The 25,374-nt window shown below is 43.4% G+C and overlaps 1 protein-coding gene across 1 annotated transcript in view; it reads right to left on the reverse strand.

The window, feature by feature from the left end:
• Window positions 1–19,792, reverse strand: part of LOC139466939 (uncharacterized) — a 31,046-nt gene extending 11,254 nt beyond the window's left edge. Inside the window, exons 1-20 of the mRNA XM_071248662.1 lie at window positions 19,740–19,792; window positions 14,327–14,466; window positions 13,310–13,479; window positions 12,780–12,940; window positions 12,057–12,133; window positions 10,340–10,422; window positions 9,455–9,665; window positions 8,766–8,845; window positions 8,479–8,628; window positions 7,993–8,095; window positions 7,764–7,912; window positions 7,428–7,538; window positions 7,004–7,070; window positions 5,896–5,996; window positions 4,538–4,696; window positions 3,279–3,401; window positions 2,318–2,410; window positions 1,338–1,395; window positions 847–996; window positions 256–335 (exon numbers count right to left, since the gene is read on the reverse strand). Coding sequence (XP_071104763.1) covers window positions 256–335; window positions 847–996; window positions 1,338–1,395; window positions 2,318–2,410; window positions 3,279–3,401; window positions 4,538–4,696; window positions 5,896–5,996; window positions 7,004–7,070; window positions 7,428–7,538; window positions 7,764–7,912; window positions 7,993–8,095; window positions 8,479–8,628; window positions 8,766–8,845; window positions 9,455–9,665; window positions 10,340–10,422; window positions 12,057–12,133; window positions 12,780–12,940; window positions 13,310–13,479; window positions 14,327–14,466; window positions 19,740–19,792 — 2,319 coding nt within the window. The remainder of the gene's footprint in view (window positions 1–255; window positions 336–846; window positions 997–1,337; window positions 1,396–2,317; window positions 2,411–3,278; window positions 3,402–4,537; window positions 4,697–5,895; window positions 5,997–7,003; window positions 7,071–7,427; window positions 7,539–7,763; window positions 7,913–7,992; window positions 8,096–8,478; window positions 8,629–8,765; window positions 8,846–9,454; window positions 9,666–10,339; window positions 10,423–12,056; window positions 12,134–12,779; window positions 12,941–13,309; window positions 13,480–14,326; window positions 14,467–19,739) is intronic.
• Window positions 19,793–25,374: the final 5,582 nt, after the last annotated feature.

Below are 25,374 nucleotides of genomic sequence, written 5' to 3' on the forward strand. Positions count from 1 at the left end.
GATTCGCTGTGCAGAGTTGCGTCCCTTGGGCACGCCAGAAACCTATGATTGTGGGTTCGAATCCCGATTCGCCCCAATTATGTTTCTAGGTTTGTCAGCACCATACCCGTGCTCGTGGTTTTCACCGAAGTGGTAAACGTCTTAGACCTGCATCACTTGGGCTTTTCTCCCACATTAAGCTGACACGCCGCGATATAACTGGAATAATGTTAAAATCGGCGTTAAACCCAACTCACTCATTTCTGGGTTACCCACCTGTGTCTCCATATGGAAATGGTACTGGTGTCCCATTTTGATTCGCCCGGAAATTTGTTTATCAGAGCTAGCTATTGCAGCTGGAACAGAAATACATGTTTGTTTAATCAATCTGTTCCATTGCTCACGTTTATGTGGGTTGCATTTGTCCTGACTGATGATACTAACTATCAATTAACGTGGTACAATTGAGTGAGTGAGTGAGTGAGTGAGTTGGGTTTAACGCCGCTTTTAACAGTATTCCAGTTACATCAGCTTAATGTGGGAGGAAAGCCCAAAGTGATGCAGGTCTCAGACGTTTACCTCTTCGGTGAAACCCACGAGCACAGGTATGGTGCTGACAAACATAGAAACATAATCGGGGCGAACCGGGATTCGAACCCACAATCATAGGTTTCTGGCGTGCCCAGGGGACGCAACTCTGCACAGCGAATTGCGGCGCCTTAGCCGGCTGGGTCAATTGTGCCCCCCTGGTACAATTTACATGTGCATACATGTGAACATAGGCGTAAAGGACATTAAGTTACAGGCAGAAAAGTCAGCATTTGTATCATATTGCGCGTATAATGTTATACTCAATGCTATACCTACCTGCAGCATCACCAACTTTAAACTCTTGGGCAACATTTGGAAATATGGAATTCTTCTTAATGGCATCTTCCATTGTAATGATGGGAGGCTGGACGTTCTTGTAGGTAACTTTCACCATGCTGGCTGCTGTGTCCGCTGATAGTTTGTCCACTAAAAAAACCAAACTCATCAAATCAATAAAACAAACAAATGCGACAAAACCCTTTCAATATTCACATGAAATCTCTGCTAAAAGCAGAGCTGATTGTATTATACGATTCCGAATGTATCATGAACATCTGATTATGAACCGTAATCAACAGTTTACTAGTGTTGATACCAGGTGTTCGCGAAAAGATGAGCGTATCACCCGTCATAAACACATGCAAAGGCAAGTCAACTGTTCATCCGAAAAAGCACGGGAAATGATCTCCACATGTCTGCATAAAACATTTGAAAGCTTTACTTAGGCCTTGAGTGTTTTAACTCTGATCAAACAAACCCATTCCTACCTGCAACGATGATACCAAGAGGCTGCCCACTGTAGAGGACTTTCCCACTGCAGAATATCTGCAAGACATGAATGGTACTGTTTTGCAAAGAGGGGGCAGAAAACTGACCATCCATTTCAAATTATCACTGTAGACTTTTAATCTCTTCCCTCCGATCATGGTGTCGTGAAGGGGGCACGGGTGGCCCAGTCGTCTGAGTCGCCGCAGTTCGCTGTGCAGTGTTGCGTCTCTTTGGCAAGCCAGAAACCTATGATTGTGTGTTGGAATCCCGGTTCACCCCGATTATGTTTCTAGGTTTGTCAGCACAATACCCGTGCTCAACCAGAGTTGAGTTTAACGCCGCTTTTAACATTATTCCAGTTATATCGCGGCGTGTCAGCTTAATGTGGGAGGAAAGCCCGAAGTGATTCAGGTCTCAGACGTTTACCACTTCGGTGAAACTCACGAGCACGGGTATGGTGCTGACAAACATAGAAACATAATTGTGGCGAACCGGGATTCGAACCCACAATCATAGGTTTCTGGTGTGTTCAAGGGACACAACTCTGCACAGCGAATCGCGGCGCCTTAGACGACTGGGCCTCCCGTCTCCCCACATAAACAATAAAACACAGGTAATATTGATAATCTCTCATGCAAGGTTTCTGGTCATGTTATTCAGAAGTGTTAGAGATTTACATATTTGGACGATTAGAGTATGCTCACTGGTTGGTTTACGTTTGTTCTAATGCTTCACAAAAATTCAAATAGCAATTACAGTATCACAGTATCACCGGACCAAGAATAAACCAACTGATGATAGACAGAACGAGACTTTTCATCCATCAGGACAAGATCACACTAAAAGGATGGGGTGCATTATGTATGAATGATCTGTTCACAATAAGCAGTCTACCGTCTCGAGATGCCAACTTAACAAGACATGAGACAAGAGGAACACTGTAGTTGCTTATGGACAAAGAATATGATCTCAACAATACCTCCTCAATCCCGACGCCAGGTTCCCTGAAGCTGTTCGTGCCTCCTTTTGGTATATCAGCAGCAGAGATGTACTTCAGGACTCCAGGATAGCTCTGTTGAGATAAAATACAGTACGGTTCATATAGTGCACTATGTGATACGTTAAAATAAGATACTCAAGTATTCACCTCGTGTAAGTGAATTTGTTCTTCATGCCTGTTTGTAGAGATTAAGTTCAGTCATGATGTTAGTCAATGTGTGAGTGTACCCGTGAAGATTCCGGGGTAGAATAGGTCTTCAGCAACCCATGCTTGCCGTAAAAGGTGACTATGCTTGCCGTAAAAGGCGACTAACGGGATCGGGTGGTCAGGCTCGCTGACTTGGTTGATGCATGTCATCGATCCCAATTGCGTGGATCGATGCTCATGATATTAATCACTGGATTGTCTGGTCGAGCCTCGATTATTTACAGACTGCCGTCATATAGCCGGAATATTGCTGAGTGCGGCGTTAAACAACAAACCAACCAACCAATGTGTGAGTGATGGTGAGGGGCCAAGTAAGTGTTCCTGAGCTTTCAAAACTGTGTGACAACGAGGAAGTGACTGAAATGTAAGCAAGGATGACATGCCTGAAAGTTAGCAAAGATCTGAGCTCCTCATCTCTTGCTTTCCATACATTCATCAGTCAGTCTGATCACACGAAGAAAGCTTGCAAAGTTTGATAGTTAGACAGTTTGGCAGTTTCACAGAAATAACTAGCCTTGTTTAGATGACATGCCAAGGATTACTTCATTGATGCGCTGACATGTCTTCATAATTCATATTTCTAATTATAATGTTGCTTGACTTTTAACAATTTTGAAGATAAAACATAATGGATGAAAATAATTGTATTTTACATACTTTTTATGTGATCTCATAAAAAAACGGGAACACATTTCACAACTTTCAATCGTTCTACATGTAATATCTGTATCACCATGGCTAATGATGTGTCGATTGTGTCAATGTCTGCATTTCCCACGGTGCTGATGACGAAGGAAGCGTACACTTCATCTTGAACAGGGGGTATGTCGTTGATGTACTTGACCCTACCCGATGTCTGAAACACGCGAAATAGTGCGTTATAGTGCAGCACACTGAAATTTAGTGCCAATAATTAATTGAAACATAACACTCTTTTTATTCTCCTTATGGAGTGAGAGAGTGAGTGAGTTGGGTTTAACGCCGCTTTTAACAGTATTCCAGTTATATCGCGACGTGTCAGCTTAATGTGGGAGGAAAGTCCGAAGTGATGCAGGTCTCAGACGTTTACCACTTCGGTGAAACCCAAGAGCACGGGTATGGTGCTGACAAACCAAAAAATATAATCGGAGCGAACCGGGATTCGAACCCACAATCGTAGGTTTCTGGCTTGCCCAAGGGACGCAACTCTGCACAGCGCCTTAGACGACTGGACCACCAATACCCCCTCTCCTGATGGAAGAACACCCAGTTTCAAAGAAGTTTACTGACGATCCTGGCTCAATGACACCACTATGAAGAACATTATAATTTGTATGACAGGTAGTCCCCCAATAAGGAGATTCCACTGACTGACCACCATTTAATGTCTGAGAGGCTCTACTCAATGGTGCCACCAAGACGTCTTGGATACCATAAATGTACATGACGTGTAATGACATGGTTAAGGATTGGTATACATTCATGGTGGGTATTTCGCTTCCACCTCTGAACACGTGGGAATCCCGGGTAAGAATATAGGTCCCCAAAACCTATCCTGGATCAAGTGACTTGGTAGATTGGACCCGTGAAGATCCGGGGCAGAATAGGTCTTCAGCAACCCATGCTTGCCGTAAAAGGTGACTATGCTTGTCGTAAAAGGCGACTAATGGGATCGGGTGGTCAGGCTCGCTGACTTGGTTGATGCACGGTCATCGATCAAATTGCGTGGATCGATGCTCATGATATCAATCACTGGATTGTCTGGTCCAGACTCGATTATTTACAGACCGCCGTCATATAGCTGGAATATTGCTGAGTGCGGCGTTAAACAACAAACCAACCAACCAACTTGGTAGATTGAATTTACTCCTATCCCAGTTGCGTAGATCTCTCAATCACTGGATTTTCCGCCCCAGGTTCCATTATTCACAGACCTACGTATAAAAGCTGAAATATTGCTGAGTGCCGAGTTAACAAACAAACACATTTGACCATCATGTACAAACAACAAACCTGTAGCGTTGCATCCACCTTGGTCATAGGTTGAGTCAGGGGGTATTCATCTTTACGACTGTCATATGTCTGAGTGCCGGAAGATACCGGACGTATCAAGTTCGTGCCTCCACTTTGGAATCTTGTTGCAGCTTTGTCACTGCACACGCCGAGCACATACTGAAAGTTTATTTATGAAAGGTCCAGATAATTATATATACATACTACTGAAAATAAGACCCGTGAAGATTCTGGGGTAGAATAGGTCTTCAGCAACCCATACTTGCCGTAAAAGGCGACTATGCTTGTCGTAAAAGGTGACTAAAGGGATCGGGTGGTCAGGCTCGCTGACTTGGTTGATACATGCCATCGATCCCAATTGCGTGGGTCGATGCTCATGATGTAAATCTGTCTGATACAGACTCGATTATTTTACAGACCGCCGTCATAAAGCTGGAATATTGTTGAGTGCGGCGTTACACAACAAACAAACAAACAAAACTGAAAATAATTTCGGGATCACCCGATTCTTTCGTATCACTGGTTCACCCATCGCTGTTATAACCTAACACCAGAAGAGCATTTTACCCGTTTGAGGAATCGATCCTGGGGTTCGGGCGTGGGAAGAAAATGCTACCGACCGCCCTATATTAGTCACTCGGAGAGCACACTTTATACGGCATATATATAGTTTCTGAGCAGTGAATATGCGGAAGATGAATTGATCATACAATTGATGCATATGAGCACAATATTTGAGACTTGAATGTTTTTCAATGACTGAGAACTGCACGTATGTACAATTGCTGATGGCGGGCGTACTTAAACAGTTCAAGCAGTGCTAGAGGAGAAGAAAAATGTTTTTATAGTTTTCCAGAATGCATATTATTGTTCCCACCAACTGCTAACTCAGGACAAATCTGCTTAGGCCCAGACAGACAGACAGTTTATTCAGTATTTTAGGCATCAAGGCCAATAGTACAATGCAGATTGGATATTAACATTGTCACGTGATGTACATGATCCGATTTTATATCAAGTGACACATTCCTCATTTTAAAGACATGTTTTAAGAATACAGAAACAGCATGGATCATATCAGAATTTTCAGAGTTTAGCAGATTTATCATTAACTGACGGTCTTTAAACGTACCTTGCAATGGTTAGGACACGTCATCACTAAATCTGGAAGTATACTAGTCATAGACATGCTATTGCACAAGACTCAATTTGAGTTTTTGCTTCAGAAGATCACATCGAGACAGTCGTGTCTATAACTGACCTTGCAGAACAGGGAGATGGCCAGTTGACATGGTGACATTGTGTTGCAATGTAATACAGACTTGCCCGAGCGTCAGTCAACAATGACGGGTACTGACCTTGTAGAACAGAGAGACGGCCAGGTTCTTCCTGTAGGTTGTACTGGACAAGCCAGGGGTGGTGTCGGGAACCAGCTCGGCCAACAGAGTCGCTATAGCACCTGTTAGAGCACAATCAATTCCGCTCGTTGATACATCAAAAAGGCGGATGTTGCGAACTATTACAGTTATAACTTCTTTAAGTGGCATTTAGAAGTTGGTGTGATGAAGTAAGACAAGTTCTATGGATGAACAACTTCTTTATTACAATTAGTGCGACGTTTCGGTGTAGATCCTAACACCTTTATCACTTGCTTATTAGGTGTTACACTTGTCTTACTTTATTACAGTTATAGTTGTTCAATGTCTCACGACTTCTTTTGCAGATAACGACGTTGAAAGTGGAAATGAAGGGGACATACAGCACGCTGATTATCACATGAATAACATGCAGTTTCCGTATCATTGGCAATGCATGCAATTTTCGTAACAGCATAGATTCTACTCATTCGTCAGCATTAGATACAAATTATTAATACAATATGATGCACGCTGAAATGAATTGGGTAAACATTGGGTCCTGTGAGATTTGGCAAGTAACTTGTTCCGGAGATAACAAACTTATATCCAGGATTAACATAAAGACCCTATTGTAGATCATGTGGATCAAGCATTGGATCTCCATCTTTGGGTGTAATATTGCTGAACATAAATTCTCTATATTCAACCAACTAAATGGAACACTCCAACTACAAGGTATCGATTCTAAAGGGACACTATTCCTCTTGTGCATCTAGTTAGCGACCCGTGAAGATCCGGGGTAGAATAGGTTTTCAGCAACCCATGTTTGCCGTAAAAGGCGACTATGCTTGTCGTAAAAGGTGACTAACGGGATCGGGTGGTCGGGCTCGCTGACTTGGTTGATACATGTCATCGATCCCAATTGCGTGGATCGATGCTCATGATATTAATTACTGGATTGTCTGGTTCAGACTCGATTATTTACAGACCGCCGTCATATAGGTTGAATATTGCTGAGTGCGGCGTTACACAACAAACAAACAAACAAAGCATCTAGTTAGCACGAAGAGCATCAGTGGATGTCAACAAGCAAGAGTTCGTGCATCACCTTTGAGTACTGCAGGATCACCCAACTGTTTCCCCTGCAGGTATGTCTCTGTGTTGCTGGCATGCACCTAAGGAAATATCCAATCGTTATTCAGTTGTTGACAATTTACAAGAGAAGAGTATTGCATGACATGAGATGGATGCATTTGTTATACATGATACATGTGAGGTAGGATACCATCGCATTTTCCCGAACACCTTGTATCATCACAAATTGATAGTGATTCACACATGCTTATGATTAAATCGGCATCACACAACGGATTGTGCTTTCAGCAGTCTTCGTGTGATTATAAAACGGGTATTATCGGTTTTATCATTAAAGAATACCTTACAATGAAATGCAAAATGTATTATACAGTCTGTCTTCCAAGATCAGGTTGCACTATGTCCACCTAATATGTTCGCTAATTGCTTAAACATACCAAGGTCTTGTTGATACCGCCATACACCAGGGATGGTTTTGTCTTGACAGTGAAGTTGTTGTTTCTGTCCAGCTGCATCCTGAAGCCTGCTGCCACATAAGCATGGGCATTCTGTAAAAGGCAGGGCGATGTGAGTGTCTGCATGCTATTCAGCAACAGCTACATACATCTTAACTGTGGTATTAGCACCTTGAACACCAGTGACATTCAGAGTGATATGCAATCGGGAGGGCAGAAACCACGAGGGTTTCAAAACCAAATATCATCATTTAATTTTGTTCTCTCTAAACCTTTTACTCAATTGGGAGAGAGGGTTGCAATGGACGCTAATCATACCTGATGTCTTGGTGTAATCTTGAAGGTCTTGATGAACACATCCCCCGAAGGGAACGATGGAAGACTGACAGAGATGATGACCTTGCCCTTCATGTCTAGACTCAGAAAGTCCATGAGGCTGAATGTTGTCTCAGAGCCATCACTCGATCCTGCAACATAGATACTCTAGTTATTTATCCTTTAAGATAACGAACCTTCTCATAAACTTCCTATTTTGGTATTTTCTTACCAATGGTCAGGGTTGCTCCGACTGTCTCGAACATGGTGAAGACATCCGACGGGAACTCAGTGTGCAGGTTCTTCAGCATCAGGTTACCTGCCCAGCTGCCCAACTGAAACACACTCTGTCTACTCAGAAATTCAGTTCTGCCATAATGGTAGGAATTGTGATAATGGATCCAGAGATTTATAGATGGATGCAAAGCTGTTGACACTGAAGCAATCAAGGCAAACAAGTGACTTCGAAATAATCGGCATATCGAGAAGTAAATATTTGATGCAACGAGGTTTTTTTTCCAATATGTGTCCGTTCCCATAGTGAAGATGATGAGCGTGTTTGATAAGTTCTAAAACTGTTCAACTTCAGACTGATAAAATATATGTGTATTGTGCACAAACGACTAGGCCTATGATGTGGAAACAGAAGCACAGCTTCACCAAATGATAAAATGGGTTCTATAGTGGAAGGATATGCACTGTCATCTCATTTACTCACATTCCTGACTCCAGTGTTAGCAATGACGGTCACATGGCTGGCGAAATCCCGGAAGTAGGACAAACCAGGGTTGGTGCTGTTTTTCTCAAACACCTCCATCATGTTGGTCAGGGTGATGCTGGGACCAAACATCACTTTGGAGGAGTCAATCTATGGAAGTAGTAACACTGAACCAAGGACTGGTGGAAGTAAGGCAAGTTTCCATTATTGTGATCAGTTTACATTTCAATTAATATTAATCTTATTTAAAATATATTAAAAAAAAGAAAAATTAAAAATCCACTTACTGAAAAGGCATAGAATTCCTGGATGCCACGCAGGTCAATGAGTACATCATACATCCAAGGACCAATTTCTTTATACACACCTGGGAGACAAACAAGACCACTTTAAAGATTCGAATGCGCCGCGATTCGCTGTGCAGAGTTGCGTCTCTAGGATTGTGGGTTCCAATCCCGGTTCGCCCCGATTATGTTTCTAGGTTTGTCAGCACCATATCCGTGTTCGTGGGTTTCACCGAAGTGGTAAACGTCTGAGACCTGCATCACTTCGGGCTTTCCTCCCACATTAAGCTGACACACCGTGATATAACTGGAATACTGTTAAAGCGGCGTTAAACCCAACTCACTCACTCACGCATAAGACACATTTAGCGTAATCATCACATTGGTTCCTACTGAACTGAAGTTCAGAAGCATATCCCATTTGGAATACATGCGCGTGAAATTTTTCTCTTAATTACATGACTTTGTACATAATTATTTGGTTTGAAACTGAGAAATTACTAGTACTACATCCTGAATTTTTCAGTTGTTCAATTTGACATGTAAGAAATCTTAAAAAGTATCGCAGAATCGCTACGTCTATAGAATAATTGTTAATGTTAGATTTCAGACACATGCCAGCATGCTCAGCTGTGAGAAACGTATTCATGCATTTTATATTGCCAAATGTCCACGAGATACAGATTCTTTACCGTATCCTGAATTTCCGAACACGAGTCTGTAGTTGTCTCCCTTGTGTTGGCCGAGGAGGGCGTACAGCTGCTGTCTGGTGGTGGGTTTGTACCACTGTGACCCCTGCAGCACTATGTGGAGGGGGACGTGCTCCGGGTCAGTCTGTCTCTCAGAGGAACAGCGTCCTGTGCAGGTCTTCCCGGTTTTGCTGCATATCTTCTTGTCAAGTTCCTGAACATTCATGGTTTTGAAAGTTAACACTCGACAAAAAGTTGGTCTACTGATTTTTCAGGTGGAGACATTCTGCAGATTATGTCTCCTAAAATTAGCTCTTTACACATCGACATACAGTCTTAGTAGTAATAAAGTTTGATGACGATGATGATGATGATGATGATGATGATAATTCTACTAATCTGTGTATAGCGCCATTCCATACACATGGCATATGCTCCATACGCAACAAAAATATATCGTTGATAATGATGGCTACAAGGCTATAATACATTACATACACTCTGAAATTGAGATGTGTTTGTAGTTAATATATTATTCTGAAAAGGAATGATTTTAGCTGGGATTTAAAACTACCAAGGAATGAAGAGTTCCCGATCTGTGAGGTCTTGTACGTTTATACTCAGAGAGCAGCGTGGAGAGGTAATCTGGGGTAGCAGAATTAAGACTCTTGTATGTGAGGCAGATGACTTTGAACTGCGTGGAATACAGTTGAGAGATTGCAGCGCCGGTGTGATGTGTGCAGATGGGAGATAATCCTGACTGCTGTGTACTGGATATTTTGTAGTCGCTGCAGTTGCTCCTTAGAGGCATAAAACAGGAGGATGTTGCAATAATCTAGTCTCCTTTGATTTGGTATTGGATTCTTATATAGCCTCAAGTATATTCACCTCGATGTCAATGGTGCCTCCAGGAAGGTTTGGTGCGGCATCTGACGCGAAGGACTTCATGGCATCAAGAATTGGTCGGTACCCTGAAGAACACAGGTACAAGCAGACCAATTGTGTGAACTGTTCCATATGTATTGCGGAAGCCATGCTCGCGGTCACTGGTTACCATGCAAAGACTCATAACCTCTGAATGTGTGCATGTTTAAAAAAAAATTAAGATAGCATTTATTATAATTGTTAGATTTCACAAAATAAAATTCAAATGAGGAAAAGTAAAGAGTGGCATGTTGCGTCAAACAGATGATTGTCATGACAAATCAGTTATAGCTACAATGTAGTTAGAACGTTAGGGACTAGCATATTTAATGATACTTCATAGCATAATTTTCACCACTGTTTTCCGTTTTACGCCCAAAAGAATTTGAATCACAATAGAAACTGATTGTTCTCTGTCGTCGACACATTTCTTATTTCAGTCAGCTCGCGTGTCCTCTATATCATCGATTGATACAATACAAAATGCGTTAAACTGACTGAATGCCATTCAGTGACACTTCTTACCTAAAATGCAAGAAGCAATTAGTAATCAAATGCCAAAATGAAACGGTAATGAATAGGTGAGGTGAGGTGAAATTGGGTTTAACGTCGCGCCCAAGATTATTGCATCTAAATAGCGACGTGAATGCACGTGTGTGTGTGTGTGTGTGTGTGTGTGTTTGTTTGTCTGCTTGTTCTCGTCCTGACTGATGCCGATTTATAGTGCTAGCCCACTGAGATACCGTGTCGCAGTTTAACATGAATACCCCGCTCAGACACAGTATACTGACTCCGAGCCGACCAGTCCTTTTAGACCCTTAATGCCGAGCGCCAGACAGGGTAACAACAAGTACCATCTTTTAACGTCTTTTGGTATGACGCGGTCGGGGATCGAACCCCGGACCTTCCGCTCTCCGGACAGACGCTCTACCACTAAACCACGGAGGCGGTCCCCGTACATGAATGATGTATGTTTTATGTTTCATCTTGGAAACAATATACCGAGTTTTAGCGAAAAGAAAACTGATGAGGTCATTAGTCATTAAAATAAAAATAATATAATATAGCTATATCGTACATACTAGTCTCAAAACTACGAAGCGTGAAATGTTCATCAATGGAATCCGTGACTTACTTCAGACACCTTCTCCCATATGTATATGGACCTACACGGTAGGAACACATGATGTGATGTATTTAAAAAGAACTTTCACAAAGAGTGTTTTAATTGAGATGAGGTAAAATGGGGTTTAACGTAGCGCCCAAGATGATTGAACGTATATAGCGACGTGCGTGCATGTGTATGTGTGACTTGTATAAGTCATGACTGATGCCAGTTTCATAGTGCTAGCCCAATGTGATTCCATGAAGAAGTTTTATATGTATACACCACTCAGACACAGCATACTGACTCAGGGCTGACCAGTCCTTGTTTTATGACGTTAATGTTTTAACGTCTTTTAGTATGACGCGGTCGTGGATCGAACCACCTTCCTCCCTCCGGATAGAGCTCTGTCTGCTAGACCATGGAGTCGGTCTGTCCATGAGGTGAAGCACAATATGTCATGATATTTCGTCATGTAGTTATCGTGATGAACGCTTCGTAGGCCAATTTCCTTATAAGGGCAGTGAAACATTTTTCACTGAGTGATTATGTATTTTGACCATTCATCGCACTGACCAGTACATCTGCAGATTGAGACATCATAGGCATTTTCCACTTGTTGCATGGTCGGGTTGGGTGTTCTCTTCAGCAGCCTAGAACACATATAAACGGCCATTGATAACTAGTTATAAAACCTTAAATTTTTGGCCGTTTTGTTAGATATCAACCGTGAAGATCCGTTTAGAATAAGTCTTCAGCAACCCACACTTGCCGTAAAAGGCGACTCGACTAACGAGTTTATGCATAGTCCAAACAAAGTCGCGGAACAAAATAGGCACCCGGTTCGTAAACTGCCGTGCAGATATCGGTGCAGACTCGGCGTCAATAGATATGTTTATTATCAAGGAGGTCACGTGATTTGATGCACTTCGCGAAGTAAGACCCGTTTTACTACAATACAAGTGATATGAGAGCTGGAATCTGATTAGTCAATAGGATGGCCATAGAAGGGAAGTAACGCCAACGGTGGCGCTACGATCGAGCTGAGAAATTCCAGCCTAGTTCAACAAGGGTGGAAACTTGACTTTTACGGTCAGTAAATTCCCTTACCTAAATGTTCAGTCCCAAGGGGCCCTGTTATTGCAAATGCGACTAGAACAATTCTTGAATTGGAGAAAACAAATGTGAACTTAATGTACCTTTGTGTGAAAGTGACTTTGTGGTCACAGCTTCTATTTCGCTTTTCTTTCCCCGTCAATATTAATGACCTTCTTCGTGTATCTTGAATATCCTACTTACCCATACATATTCATGACCTGGGCGGGGCTACAGAAGCCACACTGGGAGCCATTGTACTGTGCCAGACGGTCTTGTAACGGGTGTAGGCCATCCCTGGGGTTGCCAAGACCCTCTATGGTTGTCACGTGCATGCCGTCACACGTGTAGAGTGGTACCAGACACTATAAACATCAGAACGTCACAATCTTTATACTATGTAATACAATTTCTTGGCAGGTATTTTTCATTCAAAACATTGTCAAATCGTTTTGGGAATCAAGAGCCTTGCAATATGACGTTATTGCCGCTAGTCCTCCAGAGTTGCGTCCCTTAGGCGTGCCAGAAACCTATGATCGTGGGTTCGAGTCCCGGTTCGCTCTTGGTAAAGTAATGGTAATGGTAAAGTCTGAGACCTGGTTTTCATGTCGTATCAACCTGACAGGACGCGATATAACTGCAATCATGTTCGCACTCAAACGCTTGTGTTACACAGAAATGATGTTAGCGCAATATGTGGACAGACAATTGTATTGATAATAACGCATTCCTACCGAGTTGACTGTGTAGGTCTGCACGGCCTTTGTGATTGGATCATACAGTGTGGTAGTGACGAGGCACACGCCACACCCTCCCTCCATACACATCACCTTGGTGCCATAGGACACACCCTGGGACCTCATGAACTCATTCAGGGACAGAGCTGCGGCATACTGGTTGCCAACTGGAATCATAAATTATGTTAATAATTATATTATGCCATAACGAAATGCGTGACACGGAGACAAGAGGTACGTCCTGTAATGCTGAATGTATCCCATTTTCGTAATTTATGATAAAGTTAAATAGGGAGTTGATGTTGCATCTCCTCTTTGAAAGACAGATCGACATTATTCTGGTACAATAGACGTCCTTGATCGGGTTAACGGTTACCTATCAATTCCCCCAGCTGTAAAAAATGAAAGCTTCAGAAAGGCCTTCAATGTTGTAACCCTGGTCAAACAACTTTTTAGGAAGAATCGAATGAAGCTCTTTGAAGTCTTCGTAGAAAGAATATTGTTATTTGTACCTCTAAAGTTGGAGAATGTTTGGCATTAAAGATAGAACCATAACGTCTCGCGGCCCCAGTTGTGATGAGTAAGTAAGTGAGTGAGTGAGTTGGATTTAACGCAACTTTTAACAGTATTCCAGTTATATCACGGCGTGTCAGCTTAATGTGGGAGGAAAGCCCGAAGTGATGCAAGTCTCCGACGTTTACCACTTCGGTGAAACCCACGAGTACGGGTACGGTGCTGACAAACCTAGAAACATTATCGGGACGAACCGGGATTCGAACCCACCATCATAGGTTTCTTGCGTGCCCAAGGGACGCAACTCTGCACAGCGAACCCGTGACCCCCCCCCCCCCCCCCCCCCCCCCCCAGTTGTGATGAAGGTGACAACAAACATAAAGAGGACGTGGTTGTAGAAAATAGCCGTTCGGGAATTCAATTGACTTCAGTTAAGTTAAGGTATTACAGTTTCCTGATTAAGACATTTACCAAGAATTACAGTCATAGCTGTGTATGTACCTGTGTAGGAAGTGCCATTGATGGTGAAGGTGACCGTGGACTTGAGAGGACCTGTGGCCTTGAACTTGAAGAAGTGGCCACAGTTTTCACAAGTGGAAGCATAGACGCCATCCTTCAGTGCTCCGTTGGTGGGGACGTGGCTGCAGAGGGGAACCGTTATGGGTTAGTCATGCTCTAACAACTACTACCTCTTTGTCGTACAAGTGAATGAATGTTCTCTGTAGTCAGCAATACAAACCTCTGCAGTCAGCAATACAAACCTCTGCAGTCAGCAATACAAACCTCTGCAGTCAGCAATCCAAACCTCTGTAGTCAGCAATACAAACCTCTGTAGTCACAAACCTCTGTAGTCAGCAATACAAACCTCTGTAGTCAGCAATACAAACCTCAGGGCGACATGTAAATACTTCGGTCACAACCAGTTGAACTGGTGCAATCAGCAGCAACTCACGCCCTCGGGGTACAATCTTGCACCCACTCCTTCCTTCTCCGTTCACTCACTCTCATCACTTTCTCAATTCACTCCACTAACTCACTCCACTCACTCACTTCACACTCTCACTTGCTCACTCACTAACAATTGTCCCCCTGTGATTATAATCGATGTATTCTTGTTGATTTTAATGTTTGGCTTAACTATCTGACAATAGCCAGTAGCCAGAGGGATGGTGTAAATCCTGCTGGATTTCCAGATTCATAAATCTGTTCCATTGTTCACGTTTCTGTGGGTTGCATTTGTCCTGACTGATGATACTAACTATCAATTAACGTGGTAAAATTGAGTGAGTGAGTGAGTTGGGTTTAACGCCGCTTTTTACAGTATTCCAGTTATATCGCAGCGTGTCAGCTTAATGTGGGAGGAAAGCCCGAAGTGATGCAGGTCTCGGACGTTTACCTCTTCGGTGAAACCCACGAGCACGGGTATGGTGCTGACAAACCTAGAACCATAATCGGGGCGAACTAGGATTCGAACCCACAATCATAGGTTTCTGTCCTGCCCAAGGGACGCAACTCTGCACAGCGAATCGCGGCGCCTTAGACGGCTGGGCCACCTGTGCCCCCACCATGTAGGTAGCAGAAGTACCGTAAGTCCTCGTGGTCCCTGGTATGGTGGCCGAACTTTGATTGCTGGTGATATATAGCTCACTTTTATTATGTATTGTTATGAATAGTAATATTTTAAGAGTAAATGCCAGTTCTAAATACAAATCTGTGATACTCTAGTTGTATGACTGTCCATTGTCGACAGATTTGAATAAACTTTAAGTGTATTTACTCTTGATAGATGAATTGGTATACTGGTTGCCAACTGGAATTGTGAATTATGTTAATAAACTAGTGTCCAAAAGAAACGATACCAACTTATTTTCAAAATTGTTTCAGTGAATTGTCTAGTATGAAAACCTGCCAATTCGTATTGCACATCCCATACACAGCATAGTCGATAAAAAATACCGGGAACACGTGATCACTTCCGGGAAAAAACGTAAATTTCGTGAAAGTGACATTTCCCTCTCTAGCATGTTCTGCACGTGCATAAAAACTGTATAAAACGGCTGATCAGACACGTTGATATCACAGCAACAAAAAGAACACAAGATATGCCACGTTTGACAGCCATCGAGAGAGAGAGAGCCGTTGGAATGGTCCAACAAGGAGCGTCACACGTCGACGTCGCCAGAAGGTTGGGCTGCGCACGTATCACTATCACCAGGTTGATGCAGCGGTTACGTCAGACAGGTCAGACGTCAGACAGGCCCAGGAGTGGAAGACCACGAGTAAACACGCCCTGTGAAGATCGTTACATCCGGGTATTACACCTGAGGAACCGCACCGTAACAGCGACGTCCACGGCGGCTACAGCACTGGGACACAGGATCAGTCGACAGACCGTCTACAGGAGACTACGGCAGCATGGTATCCGGCCACGTCATCCCTACCGCGGACCGCTCCTGACGCCTCGACACCGGAACAACAGACTGATCTGGGCCAGGCGAGTTCGACGTTGGCAACGGCGGGACTGGGCACGTGTTATGTTCTCTGATGAGAGCAGATTCCTCATCTTCAGAAACGATGGACGGCAGCTTGTATACCGACGATTTGGTGAACGTTTGGCGCCTAACTGTATCCAACAGGTCCGGCCGTTTGGAGGTGGAGGGTTAATGGTTTGGGGTGGCATATGTGGTGACGTCAAAACGATGCTTGTCGTAATTCGTGGAAACCTGAATGCACAGCGTTATCTTGATGACATCCTACGGCCTGTTGTGGTGCCCTTTATTCAGCAACAGCCTCGTGGACTCCTTTTCCAACATGACAATGCAAGGCCACACACAGCAAGATTGACACAGAACTTCCTTGCCAACGCCAACGTACAGGTTTTGCCATGGCCCGCATGTTCACTGGACATGAATCCCATCGAGCACTTATGGGACCACCTCGATCGGCGAATCCGACGTCGCCGTGTGCCTCCAGTCAACGTCCAGGACTTGGAACGATGTCTCCTCGAGGAATGGCAACGCATCACTCCCAACGTCATCAGGCGTTTGACGTCATCAGTCCGTAGGCATGTTCTGGCATGTATTGATGCTCACGGTGGACATACCCGCTACTGACTTGACTTTGCGACGTGTGGTGTGACATTTCCCGTTGTTTCTGTGATCAGTGCTCTAACGAAATGTTCATTTTTCGACCCCACCCATCTTTTAAGACTTGTCATATTGGTTGTACAGATTTTATTGAAATGAAATTTTTGCACAGATGTTGTGAAGGGATTTCTCAAAAGCATAACACCAATCCTAAACTTCTACATTGTTTAGTTTTTCTTTTATGTCGTTGCAAACAGGTGGTATCGTTTCTTTTGGACACTAGTTTAATTTATATTATGCCATAACGAAATACGTGACAGGGAGACTAGAGGTACGTCCTATAATGCGAAATGTATCCAATGTTTGTTATGGATTATGAGTGAGTGAGTGAGTGAGTATGGTTTTACGCCGCTTTTAGCAATATTCCAGCAATATCACGGCGGGGGACACCAGAAATGTATGGATTATGAAGTTAAAGAGGGGGTTGATGTTGCATCTCCTCTTTGAAAAACTGATCGGCATTATTCTAGTACAAAGAGTCTGTGTAGATATCCTTTATCGGGTTAAAGGTTACCTATCAATTCCCTCTAGTCACAATATGGCTGAAATATTGCCGATGTGACGTTAAATATTAACTCACTCACCTACTCACTCTTTCCACTCACTCACTCCACTCGCTAACTCACTCACTCACTCACTCACGCTCCACTCACTCGCTCACTCAACTCATTCACTCACTCACTCACGCTCCACTCACGGTCCACTCACTCACTCACTCAACTCATTCACTCACTCACTCACTCACGCTCCACTCACGGTCCACTCACTCACTCAACTCTTTTACTCACTCACTCACGCTCCATTCACGGTCTACTCACTCACTCACTCAACTCATTCACTCACTCACTCACGCTCCACTCACGCTCCACTCACTCACTCACTCATCTCATTCACTCACGCTCCACTCACGGTCCACTAACGGTCCACTCACGGTCCACTCACTCACTCACTCACTCACTCACGCTCCACGCTCATTCACTCACTCATTCACTCACTCACTCACGCTCCACTCACGCTCCATTCACTCATTCACTCACTCACTCATTCACTCACTCACTCACGCTCCACTCACTCACTCACTCAACTCATTCACTCACTCACGCTCCACTCACTCACTCACTCAACTCATTCACTCACTCACGCTCCACTCACTCACTCACTCAACTCACTCACTCACTCACGCTCCACTCACGGTCCACTCACTCACTCACGCTCCACTCACTCACTCACTCAACTCATTCACTCACTTACGCTCCACTCACTCACTCACTCAACTCATTCACTCACCCACGCTCCACTCACTCACTCACTCACTCACTCACTCACTCACGCTCCACTCACTCACTCACTCAACTCATTCACTCACTCACGCTCCACTCACGCTCCACTCACGCTCCACTCACGGTCCACTCACTCACTCACTCACTCACTCAACTCATTCACTCACTCACGCTCCACTCACGCTCCACTCACGCTCCACTCACGGTCCACTCACTCACTCACGCTCCACTCACTCACTCAACTCATTCACTCACTCACGCTCCACTCACTCACTCACTCATCTCATTCACTCACGCTCCACTCACGGTTCACTCACTCACTCATTCACTCATTCACTCACTCACGCTCCACTCACTCATTCACTCACTCACTCACTCACTCACGCTCCACTCACGGTCCACTCACGGTCCACTCACTCACTCACTCAACTCATTCACTCACTCACTCACGCTCCACTCACTCACTCACTCACTCACTCACTCAACTCATTCACTCACTCACTCACGCTCCACTCACGCTCCACTCACTCACTCACTCAACTCATTCACTCACTCACTCATGCTCCACGCACTCACTCACTCACTCACTCAACTCATTCCCTCACTCACTCATGCTCCACTCACTCACTCACTCACTCACTCAACTCATTCCCTCACTCACTCACGCTCCACTCACAGTCTACTCACTCACTCACTCAACTCATTCACTCACTCACTCACGCTCCACTCACGGTCCACTCACTCACTCACTCAACTCATTCACTCACTCACTCATGCTCCACTCACGGTCTACTCACTCACTCACTCAACTCATTCACTCACTCACTCACGCTCCACTCACGGTCCACTCACTCACTCACTCAACTCATTCCCTCACTCACTCACGCTCCACTCACAGTCTACTCACTCACTCACTCAACTCATTCACTCACTCACTCACGCTCCACTCACGGTCCACTCACTCACTCACTCAACTCATTCACTCACTCACTCATGCTCCACTCACTCACTCACTCACTCAACTCATTCCCTCACTCACTCAAGCTCCACTCACGGTCCACTCACTCACTCACTCATCTCATTCACTCACTCACTCACTCACGCTCCACTCACGGTCCACTCACTCACTCACTCATCTCATTCACTCACACACTCACGCTCCACTACACTCCCTCACTCAACTCACTCACTCCCTCACCCACGCTCCAATCACTCACTCACTCACTCACTCACTCACTATCATATAACAGTAGATACGGATAGACAAATGCATTACTAGCAAAAGGCACAACAGAAAAAAGCTATGCCTTTCTCTCCTCCATCAGTGGTCAACTGAACATTTTCCATAATAATAGTTCATGATCAAACATACTGTTTAACTACGCAAAATGTTGGTTAAGCATATTTCACATTCAAAATACAATGTTTGTTTTCTAAGTTTTGCAAGCAAACTTTATTACATTGAAATAGAGCTATAATTAACCATACCTCGTCCTACAAACTGGACACCGTACAAAGCTCCGCAGCAACTTCGTCGACATGTTTACGTTGTCTCCCGCTGCTGACGATGACGATAAGCCCTGATACCTATCAGTGACTTAGTTGTATGCCTATTTGCGCATGCGCTGTATCGTGTACCGGTATCTGTTATCCCACCTTCTGTATTTGTGTAGCTAGACTTATAGCGCACAGTCATGCTGATAGAGTTCGAAGGTCAATAGTCAATTGACTATTGTCATGAGATGTATAACTTGTATTACAGATTAATTGAATCATTGTCGAATATAATCGGACAACTGTATATGTTATTCACAAAGGTACAATAACTTAAGATTGTGTTGACATTGGCATTGCCCGTGATGTATTCAAAACGTACATTTTAATCCAATTATAAGTCATAATACTTATTTTAAATAGACAAAATAGCAGTTCGTAATGCGGGTTTGTTTACGTAGTACATATTCTCAACAACAAGTGCGTTTTAGTTAGAATGAGGGCCCACCTCGAACTTTCGATTAGGCAAACGGAGTTAGCTCCCTTCTCGAACCACCGATAATGCGGTTTCGCCCATCCATCCATCCATCCATTATCCATCATCCATCCATCCATTCATCCTTCCACCCCATCCATCCATCCATCATCCATCCATCCATCCATCAATCCATCAATCATCCATCCATCATCATCCATCCATCCATCCATTCATCATTCATCCATCCATCCATCCATTCATCATTCATCCATCCATCCATCATCCATCCATCCATCATCCATCCACCATCCATCCATCATCCATCATCCATCATCATCCATCCATCCCCCAATCATCCATCCATCCATCCATCCATTATCATCATCCATCCATCATCCATCCATTAATTATCTATCCATCATTCTATCCGTCCATCCACCATCCATCCATCCATCCATCATCCATCCATCCATCTATCAATCATCCATCCATCCATCCATCAATCATCCATCCATCCATCCATCCATCCATCATCCATCCATCATCCATCCATCCATCCATCCATCATCCATCCATCCATCCATTCCTCATTCATCCATCATCCATCCATCCATCCATCCATCCATCCATCCATCATCCATCCATCCATCATCCATCCATCCATCATCATGAGGTTATTGTTATTGTCGTTTATCGTGAATATGTATATCTACATTTAGTAAATAGCGAAGTAATACGCCAAGCATATTTATAATGATTTTACTCACAAATGTAGTCGTAGGTCATTATGTTGGTGTCATTATGTTTTCATTCTACATACCATATATTGCTATATCTTGTATTCTGTATTGTAAACACAACACCACTGACAGTAAACTGCTTGATTGTAATCGTTCCTCATCTTCTTATTAAGGTATAATCAAGTTGCCTAACATGGGTCAAAAGTTTACCATTCAACAACGTTTTTAAGCCAATCAGACACAGTCACATTCATTTTACGTCCCATAAACCATATCATCAATGTCCCGTACACCGGCTGATTCATGTCCCGTACATCAGCTGATCAATGTCCCGTACATCAGCTGATCAATGTCCCGTACATCAGCTGATCAATGTCCCGTACAACAGCTGATTCATGTCCCGTACACCAGCTGATTCATGTCCCGTAAACGAACTGATCAATGTCCCGTACACCAGCTGATTCATGTCCCGTACACGAGCTGATCAATGTTCCGTACATCAGCTGATTCATGTCCCGTACACCGGCTGATTCATGTCCCTTACACGAGCTGATCAATGTCCCGTACATCAGCTGATCAATGTCCCGTACACCAGCTGATTCATGTCCCGTATATCAGCTGATCAATGTTCCGGACACCAGCTGATCAATGTCCCGTACATCAGCTGATCAATGTCCCGTACACCAGCTGATTCATGTCCCGTACACGAGCTGATCAATGTCCCGTACATCAGCTGATCAATGTCCCGTACACCAGCTGATTCATGTCCCGTATACCAGCTGATCAATGTTCCGTACACCAGCTGATCAATGTCCCGTATATCAGCTGATCAATGTCCCGTACACCAGCTGATTCATGTCCCGTACACGAGCTGATAAATGTCACGTACACGAGCTGATCAATGTCACGTACACCGTCTCACGCTTCCAAACCGTATTTGAAAAAAATATCCAATTTTGATTAGGCGTTATAACGAGACAATAGTACAGCCTGTTCACGTGTACGACTATTGACGAAAGCAGTCGCTGCACGAGAAATTTTTGCAAATGTAATGTATGATGATGGCAGTCCATGTAATGTTTTTTTTTATCATGAGCTGCTAAGTCCACTTACTGTAAAACATTTCTATCATTGAAGAACTTGGATGAGATGGTATTCGTAATGAAGAAAATGTAACTGGTTGAGGCTCCTGAATTTTGTAATATTGTGGAACATTTGTCTGAAAATGTTACTTCAGGAACATGCTGTCTTATTCTGATTCCGTAGACTGGCCAAACGTTTCAAACAATATTAAGAGCCATACTCTCTGGTCGAGACTCTATGCTCTTATTGTTTGTAGACCCACAAATGTTGCTAAAGCTGTTTGATTTCCTTCAAAGTCACATAGCATAGTCTTGTACAGACCAAATGGTTCCTGAAGGAGGGGAAACAAATTTTCCAAATCAATGGTTCCATTTGGCTTTCGTCCTTTCTTTCTACCATAGCTGCGGTGGCTTCTTTAAAATAAAAACGTGAAATAACAGACTATATGAAATGTTATTTGAAATACTGTCTGTCCTCTGAATGTCATCTCAATTTGCCTTTGTATGCTCTTCGTATGTCGTGGACTACGACCTGAATGCAGTAAAGTTAAGTTCAGACAAAGATATTGTCAATCAGGAAATCCAGCAACTCACGGTTTGGTACAATATATAGTATTGTTTCAACAAAGTTACCACATCCATTAAAGATTGCGATACAATCCGAAGCCCTTTCTTTGAAGCCCTTTTGAGAGTTTAACATCTTTTCAATTTTATCTAGCAGGACAGTTGTGTAAAGAGCGTCATGTGAACGAACTGTTGTTTAGTAAACTTCCAGCTTTATCACAACGACCTGAACATAATCGTGTGTCGACCAGAGCATAAGCATCGACCCGTGTCATCTGGATACGGGGGGACGCAATCTGCTAAATCTCAGCCACAACGTATCCCCATTGTAGTCAGTACGAGTTTGGTAGAACTGAGGCCGTGTCCCGAAGAGGTTTCCCGAAGAGGTTTCGTATACTCCATCAAATGGACCATTACTGAACTGTTTGTGTGAATCGTGTATTATGTCCCGGAAAGGCAAATATATACTGCTCAAAGAATTAAAAACACCGGATTGGCATGATTATATTATAGCAACATGAAAGAATTTTGGAGTTCTTTAACTTCGTTTGAGCAGTATAGATGAAAACACAACTTGAAAGTTGGTTGGTTGGTTTGTTGTTTAACGCCGCACTCAGCAATATTCCAGCTATATGACGGTGGTCTGTACATAATCGAGTCTGGACCAGACAATCCAGTGATTAATATCATGAGCATCGATCCACGCAATTTGGAACGATGACATGCATCAACCAAGTCAGCGAGCCTGACCACCCGATCTCGTTAGTCGCCTTTTACGACAAGCATAGTCGCCTTTTACGGCAAGCATGGGTTGCTGAAGACCTATTCTACCCCGGAATCTTCTCGGGTCACAACTTGAAAGACAAAAGTAGACCAACACATGACGCATTTGAGTCCGAGGCAGTCGTACACGAATCACATGTATTGATGGATTCTACGAAGCGTCGACGTTTCTTAAAGAATAGATCACAAAGATCAAATGAAACAAATGTATTTATTCATTTCGGGAGCATGGCGACGTAAATTTGCAAATGAAAGTGTTTGGAGAATACATAGTCTTATATATCTTTCAGTTCAAGTCTTACTCCTGTGTCTGTTTTGTGGCTCGTTATTGTAACACAACACAAATTGCATACATAACATAACAGTGTTTAATAATTGTAAATGTGTGGTGAGTATTAATAATTGAACAACAACATAGCACGACATTTCAAGAAACTAACTTGTAAGATCATTGCCAAAGATTATTACAGTTCTCAAGTTTTGCTTACCAATGAAAACCTGTAGTCAAACGAAACAGCTATAATTTTGTTTCTGAACCGGTTTACGATGTCACATATTGTAAACCGGCTTGCCCGACTATGCCAAAGGTGTAAATATTATTTCTTTGTTTATGTGTATATATACTAATTCTCACATGGGCTGCGTTACTGTATTGCTAGTGTTATACATGTATGTAGAAGTTAAGGCATTTACCCTTTTCACTGTGTAGATGTGACGTAAGATTATTTTCAGTATCAGATCTTTGCAGGGGCAGTCGGGTAGCCTAGTGGTTAAAGTGTTCGCTCGTCATGCCGAAGACCCGGGTTCGATTCCCGACATGGGTACAATGTGTGAAGCCCATTTCTGGTGTGCCCTGTCGTGATATTGCTGGAATATTGCTAAAAGCGGCGTAAAACCAATCTCACTCACTAAACGTTCGCAGTCGTCGGAATTCACTTCGTCCTGATAAGTCGAATATGTCTATATTACACAATCGAGACATGCCTACATGCCACTTTAATCTCTAAAGAGATTATGTGTTTTCAGTTTTGTGCTCGTACTTGTCTGTGGTATCATAATGTGTATCCACATTGGAGTAATTGGGTGAGAAAGTTGTGTTTAACGCCGATTTTAACATTATTCCAGTTATATCGCTGCGTGTCAGCTTAATGTGGGAGGAAAGCCCCAAGTGATGCAGGTCTCAGACGTTTACCACTTCGGTGAAACCCACGAGCACGGATATGGTGCTGACAAACCTAGAAACATAATTGGGGCGAAACGAGATTCGAACCCACAATCATAGGTTTCTGTCGTGCCCAAGGGACGCAACTCTGCACAGCGAATCGCGGCGCCTTAGACGACTGGGCCAACAGTGTCCCCGTATCCACATTGGAATATACATGAGGTATGGGTAATTTCGCTGAAACAGCTCTGCGACATTAACTTCTTCATCACACAATATATGTGTGTCAATGACTAGCGAACGACCAGGATAACAGTTTACTTCATAAACAGAAAACAGTTACAAATGAACAATTTCAAATTTGGGTCAGAGCAGACATGATGACACTATTGAGGAAAAGTACCCATGCGCAGTGAAAAGTCCAGAAGGTCGCAGAATGTTATGTGCAGAATACCAACGTTTTGTTTCAACCAATCAGAGTGCGACACAGTCACATTCATTTTATGTCCGAATAGCTCCTAAACGTTTGTCGATGTCACAACCACCAGATTATTCACGTCCCATACATCAGGTCCTGTATACCAACTGATTCACGTGCCATAAACCATATGATCCATGTCCCGTACACCAGCTGATTCACGTGTCATAAACCAGCTCGTCTCAATGTCCCGTACACCAGCTGATTCACGTGCCACAAACCATCTGATCAATGTCCCGTACGCCAGCTGATTCACGTGTCATAAACCAGCTCGTCTCAATGTCCCGTACACCAGCTGATTCACGTGCCACAAACCATCTGATCAATGTCCCGTACACCAGC

Source organism: Haliotis cracherodii, unplaced genomic scaffold (genome assembly GCF_022045235.1).
Source record: "Haliotis cracherodii isolate W230 unplaced genomic scaffold, xgHalCrac1.p SCAF_19, whole genome shotgun sequence".
Classification (NCBI taxonomy): domain Eukaryota; kingdom Metazoa; phylum Mollusca; class Gastropoda; order Lepetellida; family Haliotidae; genus Haliotis; species Haliotis cracherodii.